Raw genomic sequence first — 22,005 nt, 5'->3', positions numbered from 1 at the left:
CATATGTTATCAAGCTATCCTTTCTCAGGACATTTATATATAATATAAAAATTGAAAAAAAAAAAAACCAACCAAAAAACCACTGGTAGCTTACTTTTACATACGGCATCAGTAAAAACCAGTGGTTTTCATGTAGCACTTTGCATTTTTACCTCTTTGCTCAGCTTGAATCAATTCAATTTTCTGTCACTATCTAAGGACTGCCTTAGGTCATGTAATCATGTTAATATAAGGGAAATCACGTTAATGTAATGGACCAAAATATTACTGTCAGACACTCATGGGTTTTTTACATTAATTTTATTAGACATCTTGCAACAAAGAAAAAATGTCAAACAAACATGCAATTCAGAGGTCATTTTAACAGTCAAATATTTTCTGCTTTTCAGTTTAAGTGCCATATTTGAATGAACACTTCCTTTTAAAACAACATGCCTTCTGGTTTGTTTTGCTGCTGCAGTTGTGAGACCACTCCATTTTCCTTCTGTGTGGAAATTGACCTTTACAAAATACCTGTTACTCAATAGCATTTACCTTTTTTGACTTCCAGGCCATTTGCATTTCTTTATTCTTACAGCCCACCTATGATTGCTCATGCATCCTATGGCACAGTATTATCTGTCTGCGTGTCAGACCCCTCTCTCTTCCCTAAACCAACTCCTCTTTAAGCCACTAATCAAATCTCTCCAGAACATCTCTTCGCACTCCAAATGTCTTGCTGAGGTTGTTTTGTATTGACAGAGATACTTCTCATCCCATTCACTGGAGTTAGCAGTAGCAGGTACAATTATTTCATCCCTTCTTATAATCCAGAGAATGAAAGAGCAAGAATGCCATTTGAATGCAGATAACTCTCATGACAGTCAGACATGTTACAAATATGCTGCTACGGCAGATTCGCCCATTGTAAAATTAAAATAAATAGAAACCCGCCAGAATTTGGAATGAACATCTAGGATGCTGTCAGATGAAATAATTTGTGTTCTGCAAACAGGCTAACTGCAATTCCTGCCATATGCCAGCACATTTTCTGCCTGTCAGAAAGACTTGTCTGGAACATGAATGGAGTTTCCCTGAGCACTTCCAGTGGCCAAAATTCCTCTTTTAACCTCTCCCAGCACCTGCCCCTCTTCTCAAATGTTATATCCATGCCACACAAAGCAAAGCTGCTGGTGATTTTCAAAGCTGCCCATCTTGACTTTTTGCCTACCCTTACAGTTTATATTATTACACAAACATGTGCTGCCATTTCTGATAGCACATGCTCAGCCAGAGCAGTTCCAGGTTTAGGTGTAGGAAGTAACTATTTGTGTTGATATCTGTCAGGTTCTGTGCTGCCCCATCAAGCATGAGCAGTTACTTAAATCTTAAATTAAAACTTGAATTCCATACAAAGTTATCAACCTGGAATATAATTCATAAGTACCACTGTATAACAGTTCTCCTCTATTTCCCCATTTCTTAATTTTGCAGCACAAAATTAAATATTGATAGTTATCTGCTACTAAGTACTCCCCTGTTCCTCACTTAATCAATCTTTCCATTCATTCCAAGTGCTGGGCAAATGATTTATCAAAATGACGGTAACAAAGCACTTAGTTCTAAAAGCACAAGTATTTACTTCTAAGTGATGAGAAGAAAAGAAATGTTAGCACTCAAGAAGTCTTTAGAATCCAAAATCTTCACACCCTCTGTAGAAACTCCAGTGCTTTTCCATTACAGAGCATGGCAGAAACTCCTCTTTACATACCATTACTCTCTCACGGAATTGAAGAAAATGTGTCAGACTTTCCACTGAGTTAAACTGGACAGAAGAGCCTGTTGAAAATGAATGCAAATGATAACAGAGTGTTTACTGGAGTAATGGAAAGCAATCATTGGCACTACTTTCTAAAAAGGTGTTTGCTATTTTTTAGACCATGTAATCATTAGTGTTCCCTACAAATCTGTAACGTATCCTAGGATTCTTGTGGGAAAAGACTCAGGACATCTTACCAGTATCTCTCACCCACATCCAGTAGACCTTCTGGTGCCCAGGCTGAAAAGTTAACCATTCCAGATACTTCCAGTTACGTAACAGGAAAATGCAGTTTTTCTTTAGTACTGATGGAATTTCACATATTATGTCTACAAAGAGATATGCTTGGTGTACTTCCCTAAATTGAGGAGTCTCACAGGGAATGCCCATCCTACAGTCCTGAAAGGACTATATAAAAAGGAAGGCATACACTCGTAGAGAAGAAATTGCAGGATTGAATAATGGGTGTTTGCAATATTTAAATATCTGCTGGACTGAATTAACTATTGCAATGAATATATTTAAGGCATTCGTGTCAGTACAAAAACTGAACTTTTTAAAACTTAAAAATCATTCACAAAGTAACATTGTAAAGATCCAGCAGTAGGCATTTCTCCGTAACAGCACAGACTCCAAAAGGCACTTGCAACTGTAGATTTCAGCATTACTTGCTTTTGTTTATCTTTCATCCTCACTTTCTCCCTTCAGCACCCTTGCACGAAGTAACAGAGTTGCTGAGCTGCCACAACCAGCCCAGCACAGAAACTGCCAGTGAGAGCAGAACTGTCACACTTAGCAGGCAGTATCAAGAGAGGGAAGACTATCATTAAAGTAGGGATGTCTTCTGATTAAAAAAAAACAACAACAAAACCAAACAACAAGCCACATCAAGAAGGTGTCCAAACAACATTCAAGTGTCTCGATAAGCAAAACAGGGTACATATTTCAGGACTATTAGATCAGTCAAGATAAATCCTTGTCAAAGTACAGAGAAAACATGTTTGAAGTGATATCAGTTGGCCATTTAGTTTGCACCTATTTCTGGGCTCCCATGTGCCACACCAAGAGTCTCTTTCTCTGCTACTACAGTTTTCCATTTGTATCACCTACACCGCTTCCAAAAAGCAAAATATATTTGCTGAAAACATTGGTAGAAGAAGCCACTGCTAAAACAAACAGTGTAGCTTGTAAGTGTTAAGACCTTCTAACTCCATGTCTTGGTAATGATTACCCTGAATCCCAGGAGCTCACCATCCAAAGCAGCGAAGCAGAAAATTGCTATTAGAAGCAAAAGGTCTGTGTTCAGAAATGCAAACAGGGAGTTTTATGTGTGTGGATGTTCCACACCCATGACATCCACAGCAAAACTTCTGACTCCAGTGAGGACAGGATTGCATTCGGCATCTTACACCATCCGTGCATCTTCAGTACCCTCAGCCACAGCATAGTACGTAATGGAACAAAGTATATGATCTCATGTCTGGGGTATATTTAAGTATGACTGACTGCAACAAAGATAGGCTGCACACAAGTCCCATGCAAGAAGTTACATCACAAACCCTCCTCACACAGTCTTTACCACTTGCGAAGCAGCTGTCAGTCAGTTGCACTAGAAGAAGACAACTTATACACTCATCTAGAAGTGATGTTTTAAAGGGCACAAACAGGAATGTTTGGACAGAAAATCAAAAAGTAGTTTTAAGAACAACTTCAGGTAAAAATAATCTTAAAAGTATGCCTGGGAATTTTTTTTATAAAAGAAACTGGCAGAAACTGAGATGAAACATTGTCATTAATTCTGAGTCTGAACTGCGGTGACATGACAGGCATGGCTTCAACCTGCTTTGCTTTGTTCAAAATAAGCTTTTTCATTCTCAAATCTCTACATTTTGTATACAAGCAGAGGGAAAATTCTTAGCACAGCCCGAATTTAACATCATGTTTTGAGAGATCATAATTGGAGAAAAGACATTCCTTTCTTACTTCAGAAATGCTCTTTGGAAATGCTCCACATTGATTTAATTTATTTACTAGAAATTCTCAACTCAAATACAAAAGTGTAAGAGAGATTCGACCAATTAGATCTATTGAAGTAACTTTTTTCTTCAGCAGCTGACAGCTTGTTGATTCCTTTGGGTTAAATTTATGTTTTACTTATCCAATTAAGATTTTGTAAATTAAATATCAGTATTCTACTGTAAATACTTTACCCGAGTGAATAATTAAAATATCTAATATCTATAACCTCTATTTTTCAATAATTTAGGTAACAGTCAACAGCTAGCAAAACCACAGTAATTTGTATTTCCTAAAGCCGCCTTCCTCAATTCTGGCATCAATGTTTGATATCAAAATTTCTACATCCATAGACAATATTTCTTCCCCAGTAAGGATAAATCAATATTTTAGTCCCTGTGTTTCTTCCTCTATATTCTGACACAGATTATTAATGTCCTTCCCATTTTTCTTTCTCAATTTTTTCTCCCCTTTCTCATTCCCTTTCCTATTATTTTTAATCATCTAATACCCACTTTGATGTTTCCTTCCTCCATTTTGCTGACTGTTAACTCTCAGACCCTTACGAAAGACTGGCAGCTTCCAGGCTGTAAACAGCAGAGAAACGTTGCTATACTGTTATCCAAAACTCAGTGTCCCCGGTACAGAGGAAAACCTAATAAATGAAGACACACACAGGCAGGGTCTTTCTCTGCTTTCCTACCCTTGCTGTCCTGTTAGGTGTTCTCAGTTTTCTGTCATCTTCTACAGGATAAAGTATCAATATTAGAATGAGCTTTTTTTCCCCAAAAATATGTGGAATACACATGTTGTCTCTTGGTAGCTTTTCCATCCCACTTATCAATAGTTTTTCTGTCTCTGAAGGCATCTATTTTAGTTCTACAGTTTTGAAACAGTATCACAGAATCAAGTAGGTTGGAAAAGACCTCTGAGATCATCGAGTCCAATCTATGACCTAACACCACCTCATCTACTAGACCATAGCACTAAGTGCCACATCTAGTCTCTTCTTATATACCTCCAGGAATGGTGGCTCCAACACCACCCTGGGCAGCCCATTCCAATGTCTGATCACTCTCCCTGTGAAGAAATTCCTCCTAATGTCTAACCTAAACCTCCCCTGGTGCAGCTTAAGACTGTGCCCTCTTATCCTACTGCTGTTGCCTGGGAGAAGAGACCAACCCCCACCTGGCTACAACCTCCTTTCAGGTAGTTGTAGAGAGTGATGGGATCTCCCCTGAGCCTACTCTTTCCCAGGCTAAACAGCCCCAGCTCCCTCAGCCTCTCCTCATAGGACTTGTGCTCCAGTCCCTTCATCAGCCTCGTTGCCCTTCTTTGGACACACTTCAGCACCACAATGTTCTTCCTGAACTGAAGGGCCCAAAACTGGACACAGTACTCGAAGTGTGGCCTCACCAGTGCTGAGTACAGGGGAAGAATCACTGCCCTGGTCCTGTTGGCCACACTGTTCCTGATACAGGCCAGGATGCCATTGGCCTTCTTGGCCACCTGGGCACACTGCTGGCTCATGTTCAGCTGCTGTCAGTCAGTACCCCCAGGTCCCTCTCTGCCTGGCTGCTCTCCAGCCACTCTGTGCTCAGCCTGTAGCGCTGCAGGGGGTTGTTGTGGCCAAAGTGCAAGACCAAGCACTCAGCCCTGTTGAACCCCATACTGCTGGATTCAGCCCATTTAGCCAGTCTGTCCAGGTCCCTCTGCAGAGCCCTCCCGCCTTCTAACAGATCAACACTCCCCACCAACTTGGTGTCATCTGCAAATTTCTAAGGGTAGATTCGATCCCCTCATCCAAGTTTTCAACTTTTGTTTCCATTTTGTTGCATCTCTACAAGACCTAGTTCTCTGGGGCTGCTAAGAATCCAAAAATTTTATTTAAGGAGAATTCCCATTAATGTGAAACTACGTGAATATCAGACCATAATCTCCAGTTGCACAGAGGTTAGTCAGCAAAGACTGTCACTTCAGTGCAGAGTCACCATTTTCTGATCATTAAAACAGCTCCTGAAAGATTACATCTTGAAAATCTCACTAGTATCTCCCTTACTTATTCCAAGCAAGAAAGTGCTGGGACTACCCAGAGGCACGGTTATGCATTTTATAACTATTTTACTTGGGGAAATTATTTGTAAAAGGAATTTAAACGCTTTTGTAGTTTAAGCAACATATTTGAGTAAATTTACAGGCATCAGTAAATCCAGTTTAAATACTTCTGTAAAACAGGTAACCGTTAGTATAATCTGAGAGATCATCTCAGGGAAAGATGATCTCATTTGCAGTATTTGGTAAAGTCACAGGAGATTTTATTCTTCTAACTCAAAAGGATCTGGTTCAGCACAGCTAGTCTAGACATGGTCTACAGATGCATAAGCAAAGAGAAGATCTAAGAACAACACACTTAAAGGTGACAGCCTTTGATCTAGAGTGCCACAAGGGAGTATTTATAAAACAAAAAATCTATTTTTAAGTGCTTTCAAGTTTCTTGGGACCTATCCACACTCCTCCCAAGAACTTAGAGAAGACCAGTCACAATATAGGAGTCTCAATAGGCATTATCTATTCAGACCAAACAAGGCCTTAGAAATGACAGCCAGCAATTCACATAACATTTTTGGGCCCTCTGACTCTTAAAAAAAGGTTTCTACTAAACTGAGGCACAAGAATTCTGCCCATGCTAGTAGTAATTTTGAAAATAACTTTTCTTTCAGCTGATCGAGACCTGTCATTTTGGAAAAAGAGATGGGTGTGAACAGACTGAATAGTAAGACTAGACCTTTCTCCAACAAAATACGTTTCCATAGTAGTTTAATATTTTTCCCCTCTGAATGCTTTTGCTTTTCTCCAGGTCTCCCCACAGTTCTTGATTCACTTCACTTGATATCAATTCTTTTTTCCTCCTGTAAATGCTGGAGTCCAAGGTCTCTGTCCTTACAAACCAATTACTAAGGAGTGATCTTTTTTTAACATTCAGATCAACCATGTCAGTCAGACACCTGAAGTTAGTCCATCCACTATAAGATACAGGTCAGCAGGGATTTTGTCAATTGTGATCCTCTTTGGCTATCCCCATCCCAATTCTGAAAGTACCTTTTCCCCAAGAATTAATTTATCAAGCAACTGTAAATTACACACACTGCATTTTTTTGAATTAGTAATTATAACCCTTCGAAAAAAAGTCAAAGGATATTTATAGCATCATTATAATAAATAAATCATTTTAGTTCGGAAGCTACCTAATGGACTTTAATGACCAGATAATTCATGGAACAGCTATAACAGTGCCAGAAGAACATAGAGCACCTTCTGATAGTACCTTAGCCTACATTTTCTTCCCTTCACATATCAGACATGAGTCACCGTGGATGATCTATAAGTTCAGTTCATCATTTTCCTATAACTGGAATTTGTATAGTAATAATGTGGAATTTAGTTCATACTTCCACAATTCACTATTCTATTCTGTTGCTTCTAGATAAAATGCTAGATTTGAGAAACATTTCCTTTTTGACTCAGTAAAGGATAGTGTTCCTCAGAAGTTCATTTTTCCTTTTTGTCCTCCAGTGAGATTGGCAAAAACAATGTCACAAAGCAGAAAAAAATATTAGGTGTTTAGAATCATTCTTCTTTCAAAGTATTTAATAACTGGGCCTTTCTTGTTGCACTCTGTATCTGCATGGGAAAAGGACTTGCAGGTATGATTAAAGATTAAGTATTCATGCCTTTTATTCTAAAGCATCACTTTCAAGGTTTACGCTGAAATCTCTAATTATTTTATGTTTCATTTGGCGGAAAATATTATTCCTACAAAAGGACTCAGAGATGGTATACTTCTTCAAAAGATATATTTTTTCTGTTTCTAAACATCTGAAGAATGTAAAATAATAATATTAAAAAAAAAAGCTTTCTTTAAAGCATTGCCCAGATAAGTGATATGAAGTAAGACAAATACATTATTTTCCATTAAACTTCTGCCTATGTCACAATCTCATACAGTAACTGGTTTTTATCTTCTTCTAGGTATCCTTGGGCCTGTTAGCCAGTAACAAATACTTGTACATGACACATTCTGAATCATTATTCTTTAGGAACCTTGGATTGGTGTATTAAGATATTGTTAAGTTTTTCAGTTAACAATGTGAGGAAGTCAAGTCTTCCAGTGTACTGCGGAAATCCACCGATGTTTCAATAACCTCTAAGAGAAACAAGATAACAATTTAAATCTCAGTGACTCTTGCCTTCTTTGACACAGATATGATTTTTTCCTCAAAAGGTGAGAGAGGTATAATTGACATACATGCAAGTACCAATTGAGAAATGTAAACAGCCTCCCACAGAAGAATCTATATTCAAGACTGAATTTATAAAGAAATAAAATATAATAAGTATTTTTAAAATAAAACAGCTGATTCCATTTTTCTCACACAAATATTTTTACACAGTTGTCTAGATGACTTTTCGGTTTCTCAATTAAATCAATCACTCTACTTCAATATCAAATTGCAAGTTCAATAACAACAACCTAGTACCTTTTATTAAAAGGGACGAAGATTGCTTTAATATGATTCCTAGGAGTCTACTTCTTGGTATGACTAGCAGGGTGCAGGTTTCCAGCATATGTTTCTTTCTTTTCAAACTTATTGATTTATTGTTGTAGACTTGATTATACAATTGTGTAATCATTTGGAAGGAAAATGCTTCTCTAAAATTATTTCTAACCACTTTAAGAAACTTGAATTTAATGTGCCGAGATAGTGCATAAGAAGCAGTTACAGGGCTAAACCTGGGTAATTAAAAACACAATACTTTAAAATTCTTGCAGTTTATAGCAAACTGAGATGCAGACTGGAAGAAATGGAGGAAAAAGTATAAATCAAACTTCAGCCCAGGTTAGAACAGCCACCTGTAGAAAAACCAACAGCTCATGTTTTTCAAGCACTGGCAAAATCTACAGAGGCTGTAACTCATTTGCTGAGTTTTATGTACAGCCTCAGAACAACTCATAGAGCCTTCTCCTAGGCTATTATCATGTGGTGATTAAAAGACTGAATTGTTTTGTTCAGAAGCTTTGTTGTAACTTTGTTAAAAGTCACTGAAAAAAAGACAAAGTATGATATAATCTGAACACTCACCAAGGTAAAATCATCAGGTAGTCTCCTAAATGCTTTCATTTCACATTACCAGTACAGTGTCAAAAAAGTCTTTCCTCTCTGTTTCAAGCAAAGCAGCAGCTGAAGCCAGTGCCTCTTGAAGCTTGCTGTGTATCACACTGCCTTTTGTTTATTGCTTCCAAAAGTAAGATAAGAAAAGATAAATGTGTTCTAGGAAGATTATCTACAACAGTTCTGTTTGCCTTAGTCTTCTCTCAGTCTCCATGGGACCACCAAAGCAGATGAAAACATCATAGTGCAGCTGATGAATTAAGAAGATGGGTCAGTTATCAAAGGATTATTTTTTACAATTGTTTCACAAAGTAAAAAGGCCAGAAAGCCAGTGTTCAAAGCACTTGACTAGGAGTCAGTTTATGTACTCTTAGGTAGTTTTCTTAAGGAAACATGGTTTCTGTATCAACAAAGAGGGGCAATGGTTGCAAGTTTTAACAAGCAAGATTCCAACTACATTCACTGGGAAAAAATCACCATAAGCACATGAATATGCTGTACAGTCATATTATGGAATGCCCATCCTTGAAAATATTCAGAATTTGACTGGACAAGGCACTGAGCAATTTTATCTAACTTGGAAACTGGACCTACTTTGAACAGAGGGTTGGACTAAAGATCTCCACAAGTCCCACTGAACCTACATTAGCCTGTGATTCTGTGCAATCACATTGTCACCTAGTTATTTCTGCAGTGATTTGCCAGTTTCAGAAAAATCTAACTAACAGGTAAGAAAGACAGATATTAAATTCTTAGAATTGGCTTCCATGACATGTAGTCCTTGATAGCTGTTTCTTTTTTCCCCCTTTCTCCCCCTCCACAAGTTTTTGGCCATCTAAAAAGTGATTTTTGTTTGGTTCTTGCTGGCCACATAATTCAGTTCTGAGTCAGTCATGTGATTTAGTACCTTCTAACCTGCTGGAAGTCAAACAACAGCAGACAGAGGATTTTGGAAAGGAAGAGTGTGCAGATGAAGAAAGCCTATACCTCAGTCACGGTATGCAAAGGTACTGGAAAACACAGCTTGGTAAATTCTGCAGGCAGAACTGTGTGCTTCTCAGTAAAGTAAGTACCTAAAGCAACTGCATCGAACTTTACAGTACTGGAAAATACTTTTACATATTTTGTCTATGAGCCGTAAGGAAGAGAAAACAGTGTAAAAGTTGTGCCTTGAAATACCTCTGAGCTTGAAAAATATTATGATGCAAAACATTTGGATTCCAGAAGGCAGAGAAATCGAAACTGAGATGGTGGTTAAATTTTTTAAGCCTTATACTGCATTTTAGGCAGCTTTTTTCCCTTCAATTAACAGGGTAATTATAGTAAGTATAAACAAAAATTTATATATGGAATGACATTTCTGTAAATTTCCAATTTACTATTTTTTATTATATTATGAAACTTTAATTTTGCATGATCTCCACTGGCTGCTATGGTTACTTTTGCTACAAAATTATTCTACACTCTTGCTGTAACAGTTTCCACACAGGACTGAGCACCCAAGGACCATACATGCTACAAGACCATTATTTTGTTAAGCAGAACTAGTAGCTGTATTTCTAAAAACATGAATGTGGCTGTTAATTTGTTCAGCAGAGAAACATAACTCCTATGAGACATTACTTTTCAATTCATATCATAGGGCAGTTCAATTTGGGCTTTTTATACATAAATCTGAAAACGATCCACTAAACAATCTGGTTTTTGTAACTTTAAAGACTACCTTCCTCCAAATATTCTGCTCTGGCTTTTACTAAGTCTGAAAAGAAAAAAAAAAAACCACAGCCCACCACCACCACCAAAAACAACAACCAAAAAAAACCCACGACAAAACAAACAAAATAAACGTGGGATAACAAAGCATTTTCTGCAGAGGTTTGTCAACCCTGGGGTAAATTTCATCCTTTGCAAGGTAGCTGCAGGGCTTATGTACAGAAGCACATAAAGAATTGCTTTAAAGTGTGGATACACTTTCAGTTTGCAATGACTGACAAAGTTTAGGCCCTTCACTTCTGATTTCTGTCCTACTGCCTCCCAGAGCAGATCTCACTCGGCACTGTTTCCCACTTCACTGCAGTGTTACCTGACACCACGGTTTGAGCGAGGTTTGACTTTGCACTTTGGTCAATCAGGATCGTCCCTCTTAGTGTAACCACAAGCAGTACAGAAAAAAGTACCAGGTCCAAGTGCAGTAAGCACTGTTCAAATCGTACAAATATTACACATAGGGTTTAATGTGCAATCAACATAAAAATATAAAACTGAAAACACAATGTTACAAGCTCAGTCAACTACACAAAGATCAGAGAATGTTTAGGAACATTTCCACATCTTCCTTTAAATTAGATTACATGAGATTATTTAGCAATGCTTATGTATCATATTTCTCCACCTAAATCCAGAAGACATTTGGCTATGCTATTATTTTGGAAAGACATTTAACTCAGTACTCAAAACGATATGGAGTTATTTTGTTAACTACATCAAAATAGCAAAATGTTTCTAATTTGGACACAGGAGAGTCAACCATACTGAGTTCTGAAAAAATCATTGTTGGGTCATTTAGATGAATCCAACCCATCAGCAGCGTCATCCTTTTTCTCCAGCACTCTTTCCCTCCCACACACTGATTCCATGCTACCTACTTTCTTTTTCCTTTCACACCTCTTGAACAGTCCTTGAATCCACCATTAGCTTTTTAGACAGTTAAAAGAACACTTACTCAGAAATTCCCTGTCAGCAGCTGTTTCTCTTTCAGCACACAGCAAAGTTTTCACAACTTCTCTTTGGGGCAAGGATGGGGTGTCTGGATGCATGTTGCTCAGGTCAAAGCTCCCAAGAGGCTGAGCAATGGAGACAGTGCTAAAACTCTGATGGTGCTGCCTGTGGTTGCTGCAGCCCCTTGTGATAAAATTCTTTCCTGAGAGTATAAAACGATAGATTTGTTCTAAGAACAAAAAGTAACATTTAAAACTGGTACTTTAATGCACAGAGCAGATATGCTTTTTATTTTCTTAACTTTTTTTCTCTAAATTTCCACTTAGCCTTACACCACCTAACACATGTAAGGGCAGACTTTCCTTTGCTCCTTTGCAGCCCAGTTGTTGCTGCTGTAAGATGATTTTTTTAAAAAAATATATGCCTTCCTTGGCAAAATTACTAGACACCACACGAATTTAACTTGAAAAGTAGCCTACTAAATATATGAGTTCGTTGCTTGCCTCAAGGAACACAGAAACATATACCATATCACATGATATCCATATCATGATCCCAGCAAAACTATTCTCACTTGCTTTCAAGAAAACTTACTGAGTTCAGCTGCTCATTTTATGCTCCATACCTGAAATAACACTAACATAAACCTTCCGAAACAGCTCCTATGGTTTAGACATTAAGAAATCACCCAGATACCCTTGAAAACACTCTCTATTCTATACAACTTTGGGGTCTTTCATGAACTAAAGTTGAACAAGAGTTGTTCTAATCTTTCTAGGTGGAAAGATTGGTTATTAAATGCATTAATGGTTATTAAAGGCATAATAGGATTGTCAGAGCACAAGAACTGGACTAGCTGTTTTCCAAAGACTGCCTTCCTGAAATAGCAATTCAAAATGAATATGCATATCACACTTACTGTAACAACTGGATAAGCTTTTATTTTAAGCCACTTTTCTGGAATTTCAATATGAAATTAATTACCTAACATCAACATCTACTCTGCAACTGACATCTGCTTCTGAATCCTTGTTATTCTTGGTCATTTTTAGCAAACGTTATCTCGTCATTACATGTATCAGAAAGCATAGAGGAATAAATTCCAAGCCATATAATAACTGTTTCCTCTGCTTTTCTATATACAGATAGTCTAAAAGTACTGGTTTTTTGCTTAATGTTTAGTTCTCACTCAGACTTGAATACAGTAATTCCCTCTTTCTGCTAGCGTGACCCTGGAACAGACCAAAGACTCAGTCTCAAAGAAGGGACATAAACTGAAATTTAGTCGGGATTCAGATGACCAATTCCAAAACTGCAATATTTAATGCTGTTCAATTTTTTTGCACTAACACACCTAAAGTACCTAAAAGTCTGCTGCTGTACAAACCTTCAAGCACCTTATTAATCTCAACCAAGCTGGAAAGATTGGTTGAGATTATGATTGGTTTCTTATGCTGGCAGCAACAGAACAGCAACTCCATCTGTCTTGCCTAGGGGCCTTGATTTGGTAGATGTTCTTAGGATACACTTCGTAAACTGGGCTGCATACAAAGTTCATTGGTAGCTGCTTCTTTCTGTTACAAAATGGCTAGATGCAGCCCCTGCACATATCATTGTCTTCCCACTTCTCCACACCCTTCATACAGTATCCCAATGAACACTGAGCTAAGATACAGGAAGCTGGAAGGACAGTGAAGGAGGGGTATTTAAAAGAGTAGCATTCTCCTCCAAAATCACTCCAATTACAGACCCCAGTCTTCTTTCTTAACAATGCTCTGGGATGCACAGAAAAAAAATTAAATTCATTAATACAGTGAGAAAAACAGAAGTTTGATTCTTTACAAAAGCAGCATTAACTTCTACTATATAACACACAAAGGCTTCAAGTATATCAGAAAGATAAAAGAGTGCCTGGGAATGCGTCCAGGCAAGCAGGACGGAATAGTTCACATCCACACCAGCAACGTTTCCTCTGCTTTTGAGCAGGCTGGCTGCAGGCGAAGTGCCTGTTGCGAACAGTGTTTGGAACAAACTAACTCCTGAACTGGGCCTCGAAACCATTTGGGAGTTGCCAAATGACCGCAACTGTTCTCACAATACAACAGTCCAGGTTAATCCTTTCCTGAAACTATTTAAGGCACTGTTTAATTTCCTACTATATATCTGGCCATCTGAAACGGAACTGAAACTGCGAACACTCTGGCTTTCCCTTCCTCAATTTCTCATCTAGGGCTAATTACACATCACAAAAAACAACTTCTTTAAGTACTCTTTTCCGGATTGCCATGGACTATTTGGGAAAAAACACTCTCTGCCCTTTAGGCTGATTTCCGTTTGTCAATAGTGTTTTTTGAATAAATAGATTTCTCAGTTCTAGAAGTTACAACGTTTATCATAAATATTCTGCAAGTGGAATAATTTAGAAGAACTAGTGAAATTTTCAAAAGCCTATTAAAAAGTTATAAAACTAAACCCATTTTAAAGTCATTTACACCTGGTATAAACTGAAGTTACTGAAGCAAGGCAAACTGAACTCATCATCTGGATGGTCTTAGCTTGAAGAAGATATCAGCAGAACATGGTAGTTTGAATATCAAATTAGTTACTTTGAATTATTATATTTTAATTTACTTTTTAAGAACAGACTAAACCTGGTATCTCAGTTCACATGAAATGCAAAATCTCATCCAGTTAATGGCACCAATCCCAAAAGCCCAAAACCGGCTGTCAAAGGGACTTGGGTTTCCCTGAGAACACATTACTTATCAAAATTAGATTGAAGTTCTTAAGTCTGCTGGGCAATTCCGAAAAAATTGTTCAGTGTCATTTTGTTTCTTATGCACTCTGTTTCTTATGACTACTTATCTCTAAAAAGAGAGTAAAATACCCCCCTGGTTATTACCATTGCTTGGGCATACTGGGATTTCCACCAACACAGATAATTCAATATGATTTGAAGATGTACATGAAATTAAAACTTATGCTAGTGTATGAGTTTGCAACAGAATAAGTATTAAAATAGCTTATTAACTTCACTATATATCAAATATTTTAATGTAAAACTTTACATAAAAAATTTTAACACAGCAACCAAGTCATAACTATTCTCTTCACACAACAAACTTATGGAAGAAAAGAAGTGTACTTCTTTAGGGTTCATGTATAGGTTCTAGCATTACTTTTATTTCAAGCCCAAGATCTGTGACAATTATGTACCCCAGAAAAAGCAATGGGAAAGCAATAGAGGAATTCTGGGATTTTAGTTCTTCAGAAATCACTTTCTGATGCTTTCAGTCATGGCGAATATTAGATTTTAAGTGGTACATACCCAAAGGCTCTCCTTCCTGTGTTGGTAACTCCAGGTCACTGGAAACTGACACTTCATCAACAATAAATTTTGACAATTCTGTCCCAAGATATGTAACCTGCACAAAGAAATCTAAATGGATAACTCATTGATTGATTTAGTGGGGGTTTTTTGATAGGTGTAAAAATTTCACTTTTCTTATAAAATGGAGTTTATGCACTTATCAGTCTAATTTGTGTCTGTCAAGATTAAGGAGGAATTCTGCTAATTTGAGTTCTAAATGAAAGAAAAAAATCCACAAGCACAATACAGTCCATGTGCAAAGCCCTCTAAACTCTGCCAGTATGTTTAGAATCATAGAATCATAGAATCGATTGGGTTGGAAAAGACCTCCGAGATCATCGAGTCCAACCCTTGGTCCAAATCCAGTCCATTTACTAGATCATGGCACTCAATGCCACGTCCAATCTGCGTTTAAAAATCTCCAGGGATGGTGAATCCACCACCTCTCTGGGCAGCCCATTCCAATGCCTGATTACTCTCTCTGTAAAGAATTTTCTCCTGATTTCCAACTTAAATTTCCCCTGGCGGAGCTTAAGCCCGTGCCCCCTTGTCCTATTGCTGAGTGCCTGAGAGAAGAGACCAACCCCCACCTGGCTAGAACTTCCCTTCAGGTAGTTATAGACGGTGATGAGGTCACCTCTGAGCCTCCTCTTCTCCAGGCTAAACAACCCCAGCTCCCTCAGCCTCTCCCCATAGGACTTATGCTCCAGTCCCTTCACCAGCCTTGTTGCTCTTCTCTGGACCCGCTCCAGCACCTCAATATCCTTTCTGAACTGAGGGGCCCAGAACTGAACACAATACTCAAGGTGTGGCCTCACCAATGCAGAGTACAGGGGAAGGATCACTTCCCTGCTCCTGCAGGCCACGCTATTTTTGATACAGGACAAGATCCCATTGGCCTTCTTGGCCACCTGGGCACACTGTTGGCTCATGTTGAGCTTCCTGTCAATTAGTACCCCCAGGTCCCTTTCTGCCTGGCTGCTCTTCAGCCACTCTGTGCCCAGCCTGTAGCACTGCATGGGGTTGTTGTGGCCAAAGTGCAGGACCTGGCACTTGGCTTTATTGAACTTCATCCCATTGGAATCAGCCCATCTCTCAAGTCTATCCAGATCCCTCTGCAGAGCCCTCCTGCCTTCCAGCAGGTCGACACTCCCTCCCAATTTAGTGTCATCAGCAAATTTGCTGATGATACACTCAATCCCCTCATCTAAATCATCTATAAAGATGTTAAACAGGACGTTTGCAACGTTTGTCTGTGACACCCCGACATTTCAATAAGTTTGCTCCTTTTTACTCAAACTACCTTTCAGCTTTTTCTATCCCTCTGAATCATTATTAAAAGGAATGTTTTCAAATACATTACTGGCAACAGGCAGTTTAAAAATAACATGGGCCTATTACAGGATGAGGATGGTCAGCTCACAAACAGGGATAGAGACAAGCCAGGGGTGTTTAACACTTTCTTTGCCTTTGTCTTCAACATAGAATACACATCAAAGAGGTCTCAGTGCCCTGAGCTGGAGGACCATGACTGTGAGAATGATCAACTCCCAGTCAACCCTGAAATTTTGAGGGATCTGCTTCTCCAGCTGAATCCCTACAAATCTATAGGGCCTGATGGGATTCATCCCAGAACCCTCAAAGAGCTGGCTGATATCATTGCAAAACCTCTCTCAGTGATTTTTTAGTGGTCTTGGGGTTCTGCAGAGGTCCCAGATGAATGAAAGCTGGTGAACACTGTCCCAGTTTCCAAGAAGGGCAAGAAGGAGGACCCTGGAAACCATAGGCCTGTCAGTCTAACTTCAGTGCCTGGTTAAATTATGGAGATTATTCTGGGAAGTACTGAAAAAAACCTGAAAGACAACAAAGTCATTGGTCACAGCCAGCACAGCTTCATGAGAGGAAAGTCCTGCTCATCAAACTCGATTTCCTTTTATGACAAGGTAACCCTCCAAATTTATCAAGGGAAGCCAGCTGATGTAACCTTTCTGGATTTCAGCAAAGCTTTCAATACTGTCTCTCACAGGATCCTTCTGGTTAAAATGTCCAGCACACAGCTGGATAAGCACATCACGTGGTGGGTGAGCAATTACAGGGTAATAGTGAATGAGGTAACATCAGATTGGTGACCTGTCACTAGTGGGGTTCCACAGGGGTCCATCTTGGGCCCTGTGTTCTTCAATATCTTCATAAATGACTTGGACGGAGGACTGGAAGGGATAGTAAGAAAATCTGCAGATGATGCAAAACTGGGAGAAGTTTCTGACTCCCTTGAACGCAAGGAGGCCTGAGGACTGGGCAATCACCAACCATATGAAATTGAAAAAGGGAAAGTGCAGGATTCTGCACCTGGGATGGGGCAACCCTGGATGTACAGACAGACTGGGGAATGAGATGCTGGAAAGCAGTGTCAGGGAAAGGAACCTGGGGGTCCTGGTCAATGGCAAGTTGAATATGAGTCAGCAGTGCCCTGGCAGCCAGGAGGGCCAAACGTGTCCTGGGGGGCATCAGGCAAAGCATCACCAGCTGGTCAAGGGAGGGGATTGTCCCGCTCTGCTCTGCACTGGGGTGGCCTCACCTTGAATACTGTGTGCAGTTTTGGGCACCACAATATAAGAAAGATATTGAGCTCTTAGAGAGTGTCCAAGGGAGGGTAACAAAGATGGTGAGGGGCTTTGAGGGGAAGCTGTATCAGGAGCAGCTGAGGTCACTTGGGGTGTTCAGCCTGGAGGAGACTGAGGGGAGACCTCACTGCAGTCTACAACTTCCTCATGGGTGGAAGAGGAGGGGCAGGCACTGATCTCTTCTCTGTGGTCACCCGAGGGAACATCCTGAAGTTGTTTCAAGGGAGGTTTGTATAGGATATGAGAAAAAGGTTGTTCATCCAGCAGGAGTTGGGTGCTGAAACAGGTTCCTCAGGGAAGTGGTCACAGCACCAAACCTGGCAGAGTTCAAGAATGGATGATACTGTCAGGCACAGGACAGTCCTGTGCAGTGAGGCCAGAAGCTGGACTCAATGATCCTTGTGGGTCCTTTCCATCTTGGTATATCCTGTGATTCTGTGATCTTTAACACTATTCTTTCAAATCCCTTATAGCTCACAGTGCAAGCATTCCACATTCTTTCAACACTTATGAGCAGTTAATCTCTGTACAGCTATAGTAATGTAGCTCTATCGTTGCTGCTCCCTCAGTAAAAGTAAGAAGACCTTTTAAAATTTAGGCTTGTATTCTTTTCTGCTTTAAGAAGTGTACAGAGATCTAGATTAGTGAAATTTGTTATATCCATTTATTATTGCTATTTTTGGCAGTAAAATCAGGCCTACCTTATTCCACACATACTTCCATGTCACAGAAATATCACTTCCTAGTAGGTCTTTAACCCATTGAACTGGATTCTGCAGTATTCGTCCTTTACTGGTTCTGATCTTGCCATTCTTTAAGATTGTAGCTTTATGACTAAATTCCTAAAAAAAAAAAAATTTCAACTCATATATTAAAAAATATGAAATAACATTCTTGAAACATGAAAAATGCTGAAGAACAATATAGCTGAAAAGTTGCAGCTAACTCTCCTTTTCTCTAAAAGTGAAAGAATTTATTGCCACTATCATAAACTGTGTGATGTAAAATAAGAGGATTTATTCCACCAGAAAAAGATGTTGTAGCCAATAAGAGGACAAATCTCCCTATGTGTTTATCAGAATTGTATTTACATCTTATTTCCTTCTAGACATAACAAGGCTTTGAATAAATTAATTTGCAACAGTTAACTCAGGCACTCACAGGAGGCAAGTCGGTGCAACAAGGAACTGCTACTCAAATGCAATCTGCCTTACACATATGGAACATGCATGTCACAGTGAAATTCCAGCAAAATGCAAAGATGAAACGTATTTGCAACAAAATTTCCCTTATATCAAGGGATATAATTTATATGTTTTAGGAGGAACCTGACAGTCTTATCTTATGCAAAATTAAGTCTAAAAGAACTTATTGTTAATGCTCCTTTGATAACATAAATACAGCTCAGTTCTGCAAACACAACCTCCAGAAGCACAACCCATTGTGCTTAATAATTGTTTATAATTGAGCAAAATAAATAACTGTTAAACAATTGTTTATAACAGAGCAAGTTATGGTTTTGTCATATTGGTCTTGGTTAGACTAACAGAGCTAAACAGTGGAAAAATCAGCTGTTGATAAACTCCATTAGAAGTTAGTAAAGTCACTTATCATGCATGAGGTTAAATAAATAAATCAGAATAAGAGGATGATCCAGCAAATATTGAACCACCTCCTACCATATCCACTGGCTTGGGGTGTCCGTAAGAATTTAAATTAAGATGATTAACCCAAATGTTTTAATGAGCACTCAATCCAGTTCACAGTTTCACAGCCTAGGCCTACAGAATTCAACAACTGCATTCAGCCTGTCCAAAGCTAACCATAGGTATGGACTATGCACCAGCTGTATGTTGTTAAGTACATCTCTATAACGAAAAAGGAAAATTTATTGATCATCTCCTCTTTGCAACGCAACAGACACTGGTTTCTAAATTTCAATCTCTATAGCACATTCTTCCAAGACATAAATGAATGTCATTTTCATCCTAGTAAAGATCACTGACTTTTCTACACTCTGAACACCAGTACTTCCACAAGGGGTTATAATTCCTTAAGATCCACATGCATCAAGCTGGTATCAAAGATAACTGTCTTGAGAAATGACAGTAACCATACTGAATTCTTCATCCTTTGAATTAGTCATCTTGCAGTTCAAAGGAATATTATATGTTCTTTAAAGAAAAGAAGTATGTCTACATACCTATCATACGGACCACCGTAGAGCCTTGTGATTTACACTATCTTATTACTAACACAAGACCACATGAAATGGCAACTCTCAGCAGAAAAGCATTCCCGAGCAGATTACAGGTGTAGAAAAAAGTGTCCTTTCTACATTAACTGCACCTGGTGAGCTGGCTGAAGAGAACCTTTCATGTTTTTATCAATATGCTGCCCTGCAAATAACTAGCTCTCATGTGGGAATTCAGACAATAATTCCCTCATTTGCTCAATACTGAACCAGGCCCCTGCCAGCTGCCTTGCAAATTTGCTCTGTATTTGGAGGGACATGGACACACTTTTCTATTAAAAAAGAGGTTTCTTTTTATTTTTTTTATTCAAATATGATTTGTATCAGACTGTAAAATTAAAGAACCAGTTAGCCTACAAGCAAAAAATTTTGCACGTATTTATGCCTATGAAATCCTTGATGTCACAATTCTTTATTTGAGGGACTTGCTTCCAAAAATCACATTAAATCACAAAACCTTTACGCTCTCGCTCCTTCCTTCTGGTTCTAGCAGTAGGAAATATTAACAAACTGATAATGCAAAGTTAAACACAAATTTTACACATGCAATAGTCTGCGTGTTATAGTTACAGGTTGATAAAAGATTTCATCCATAGCATTTTCCTTTAAAACTCATAAACAATTATCTGTAACCAATGGACAAACACATTCAATAATGAGTGCTGAAGATACAGACTGAACTATGAGAACTGCTGATTTCCCATTTTAGTGTGTGGGTTTTTTTCATAATATGCTAATATTAATATTATTAGATCTCAACAATTACCTGCAGTTTGAATTCTAAAACATTTTCTCCTGGCTTAATCCTTCCCAATTCAAGCAGATCTATCAATTGAAGCTTTTTCTTACTTTTCCGTTCATACCTCACTTGTTTTTGTTCCCATTCCTGGTTACTATAGCTCTGTGAAGATTTCTCACTAACATTTACTTGAGAATCTCTATTTGAGGTAAGATTTGTAAGCACCAAGTTGGTATTAAATGAATTCTCACTACTCCAAAAGACCATTTGCTGTGAAGTATTAGGGAAGTTCTTCATAGGTGCTAAAAAATTTACTTGCTGCTGCTGGAAAGCTTCTTTCTTGTTTACATATCTGTGTAGATTCCCACGTGTAATAACCTGCAGGCAGTCACTGGCTGGCTGACAGACATTCTTATTTACAATATTTAATGTGTTGGTCACTGAAGTGGGATTTAAAGACTTGTTTCCTTGTTCTGCAAATGCTACACAATCAATGTCTTTTTGCTGTGAGCATCTTGTTTTAGCAGTGGAAACAGTAGGTTCTGAAGGCAATGTCACCACTTCTGCAGCGTTTGTCAGCTTTGACATGTTGTCAAAGGGATATTCTCTTACACTGTTTTCAGATGCCAAAGCATGATCAGAAGCCTCTTTGCTTCTAATTGCTTCTTTATTTGCTCCTGTCTTATCCAAGCAGATGTGTGGATGCTGGCTGCAGTCCTGAGCTGAAAATCTATTTTCTAAAGAGACATGTTCTCCTTCTCTGTTTCTATTAGGCATGCTGGCACAAAGCCCCATACTAAATGTAACTACATCAGGACATACAATTTCATCAGCAGTTGAACTTTGTCTTACATCATTTCCATAGAAAATAACGCAGTTTGAGCTTTGCTTCTCTGAAGATGATGAACTGAACATTTGCTTTGTTTTTCTGTAACTTTGTATTTTCTGCACTAATTTTTCCTGGTTTTGGGCAAGAGTCAACAGACTCTTTTGCCTAGAAGCAAGGTTAACTAATTGTTTCCTCAGTGCTCCTTTTTTGAAAGATTCCACTGAAGCCCTACAGAAAATAAAATAAAAAAGGACATCAGAGTTACTGTAAACACAAAATAAAGACAGTTTAATAGATGTAACCTACTAAGAACAGGAATATGTTTCAAAGGACTCTGCCAACACCTAAAATTTCAACAATATTTTTATCCTGTATGAAGTTTAAAGTTCAAATCACAGGCTTATGGATAAACTGCAGAATCTCACAGCAGGATGTACAAGTAAGATGCAAGTAAGAATCCCATAGAATTTGGATGGAAAGCATCAA

General features: G+C 38.5%; 1 protein-coding gene across 15 annotated transcripts in view; it reads right to left on the bottom strand.

Moving 5' to 3' along the window:
* Nucleotides 1-281: 281 nt before the first annotated feature.
* Nucleotides 282-22,005, bottom strand: part of ANKRD31 (ankyrin repeat domain 31) — a 62,078-nt gene continuing 40,354 nt past the window's right edge. For 9 of the 15 annotated variants that reach the window (XM_064641668.1, XM_064641667.1, XM_064641669.1 and 6 more), the window contains 5 exons: nucleotides 20,718-21,747; nucleotides 18,399-18,539; nucleotides 15,032-15,128; nucleotides 11,708-11,905; nucleotides 282-1,818 (listed from right to left, as the gene is read on the bottom strand). In XM_064641668.1, the coding sequence (XP_064497738.1) occupies nucleotides 1,667-1,818; nucleotides 11,708-11,905; nucleotides 15,032-15,128; nucleotides 18,399-18,539; nucleotides 20,718-21,747 (1,618 nt within the window). In that variant the 3' untranslated portion in view covers nucleotides 282-1,666. Of the gene's footprint in view, nucleotides 1,819-11,707; nucleotides 11,906-15,031; nucleotides 15,129-18,398; nucleotides 18,540-20,717; nucleotides 21,748-22,005 lie in introns of those variants that run through there. The other 6 variants (XM_064641672.1, XM_064641671.1, XM_064641680.1 and 3 more) reach the window with 5 other exon arrangements.

Source organism: Pseudopipra pipra, chromosome Z (genome assembly GCF_036250125.1).
Source record: "Pseudopipra pipra isolate bDixPip1 chromosome Z, bDixPip1.hap1, whole genome shotgun sequence".
NCBI lineage: Eukaryota > Metazoa > Chordata > Aves > Passeriformes > Pipridae > Pseudopipra > Pseudopipra pipra.
This window is presented reverse-complemented; position numbering and strand designations above follow the sequence as displayed.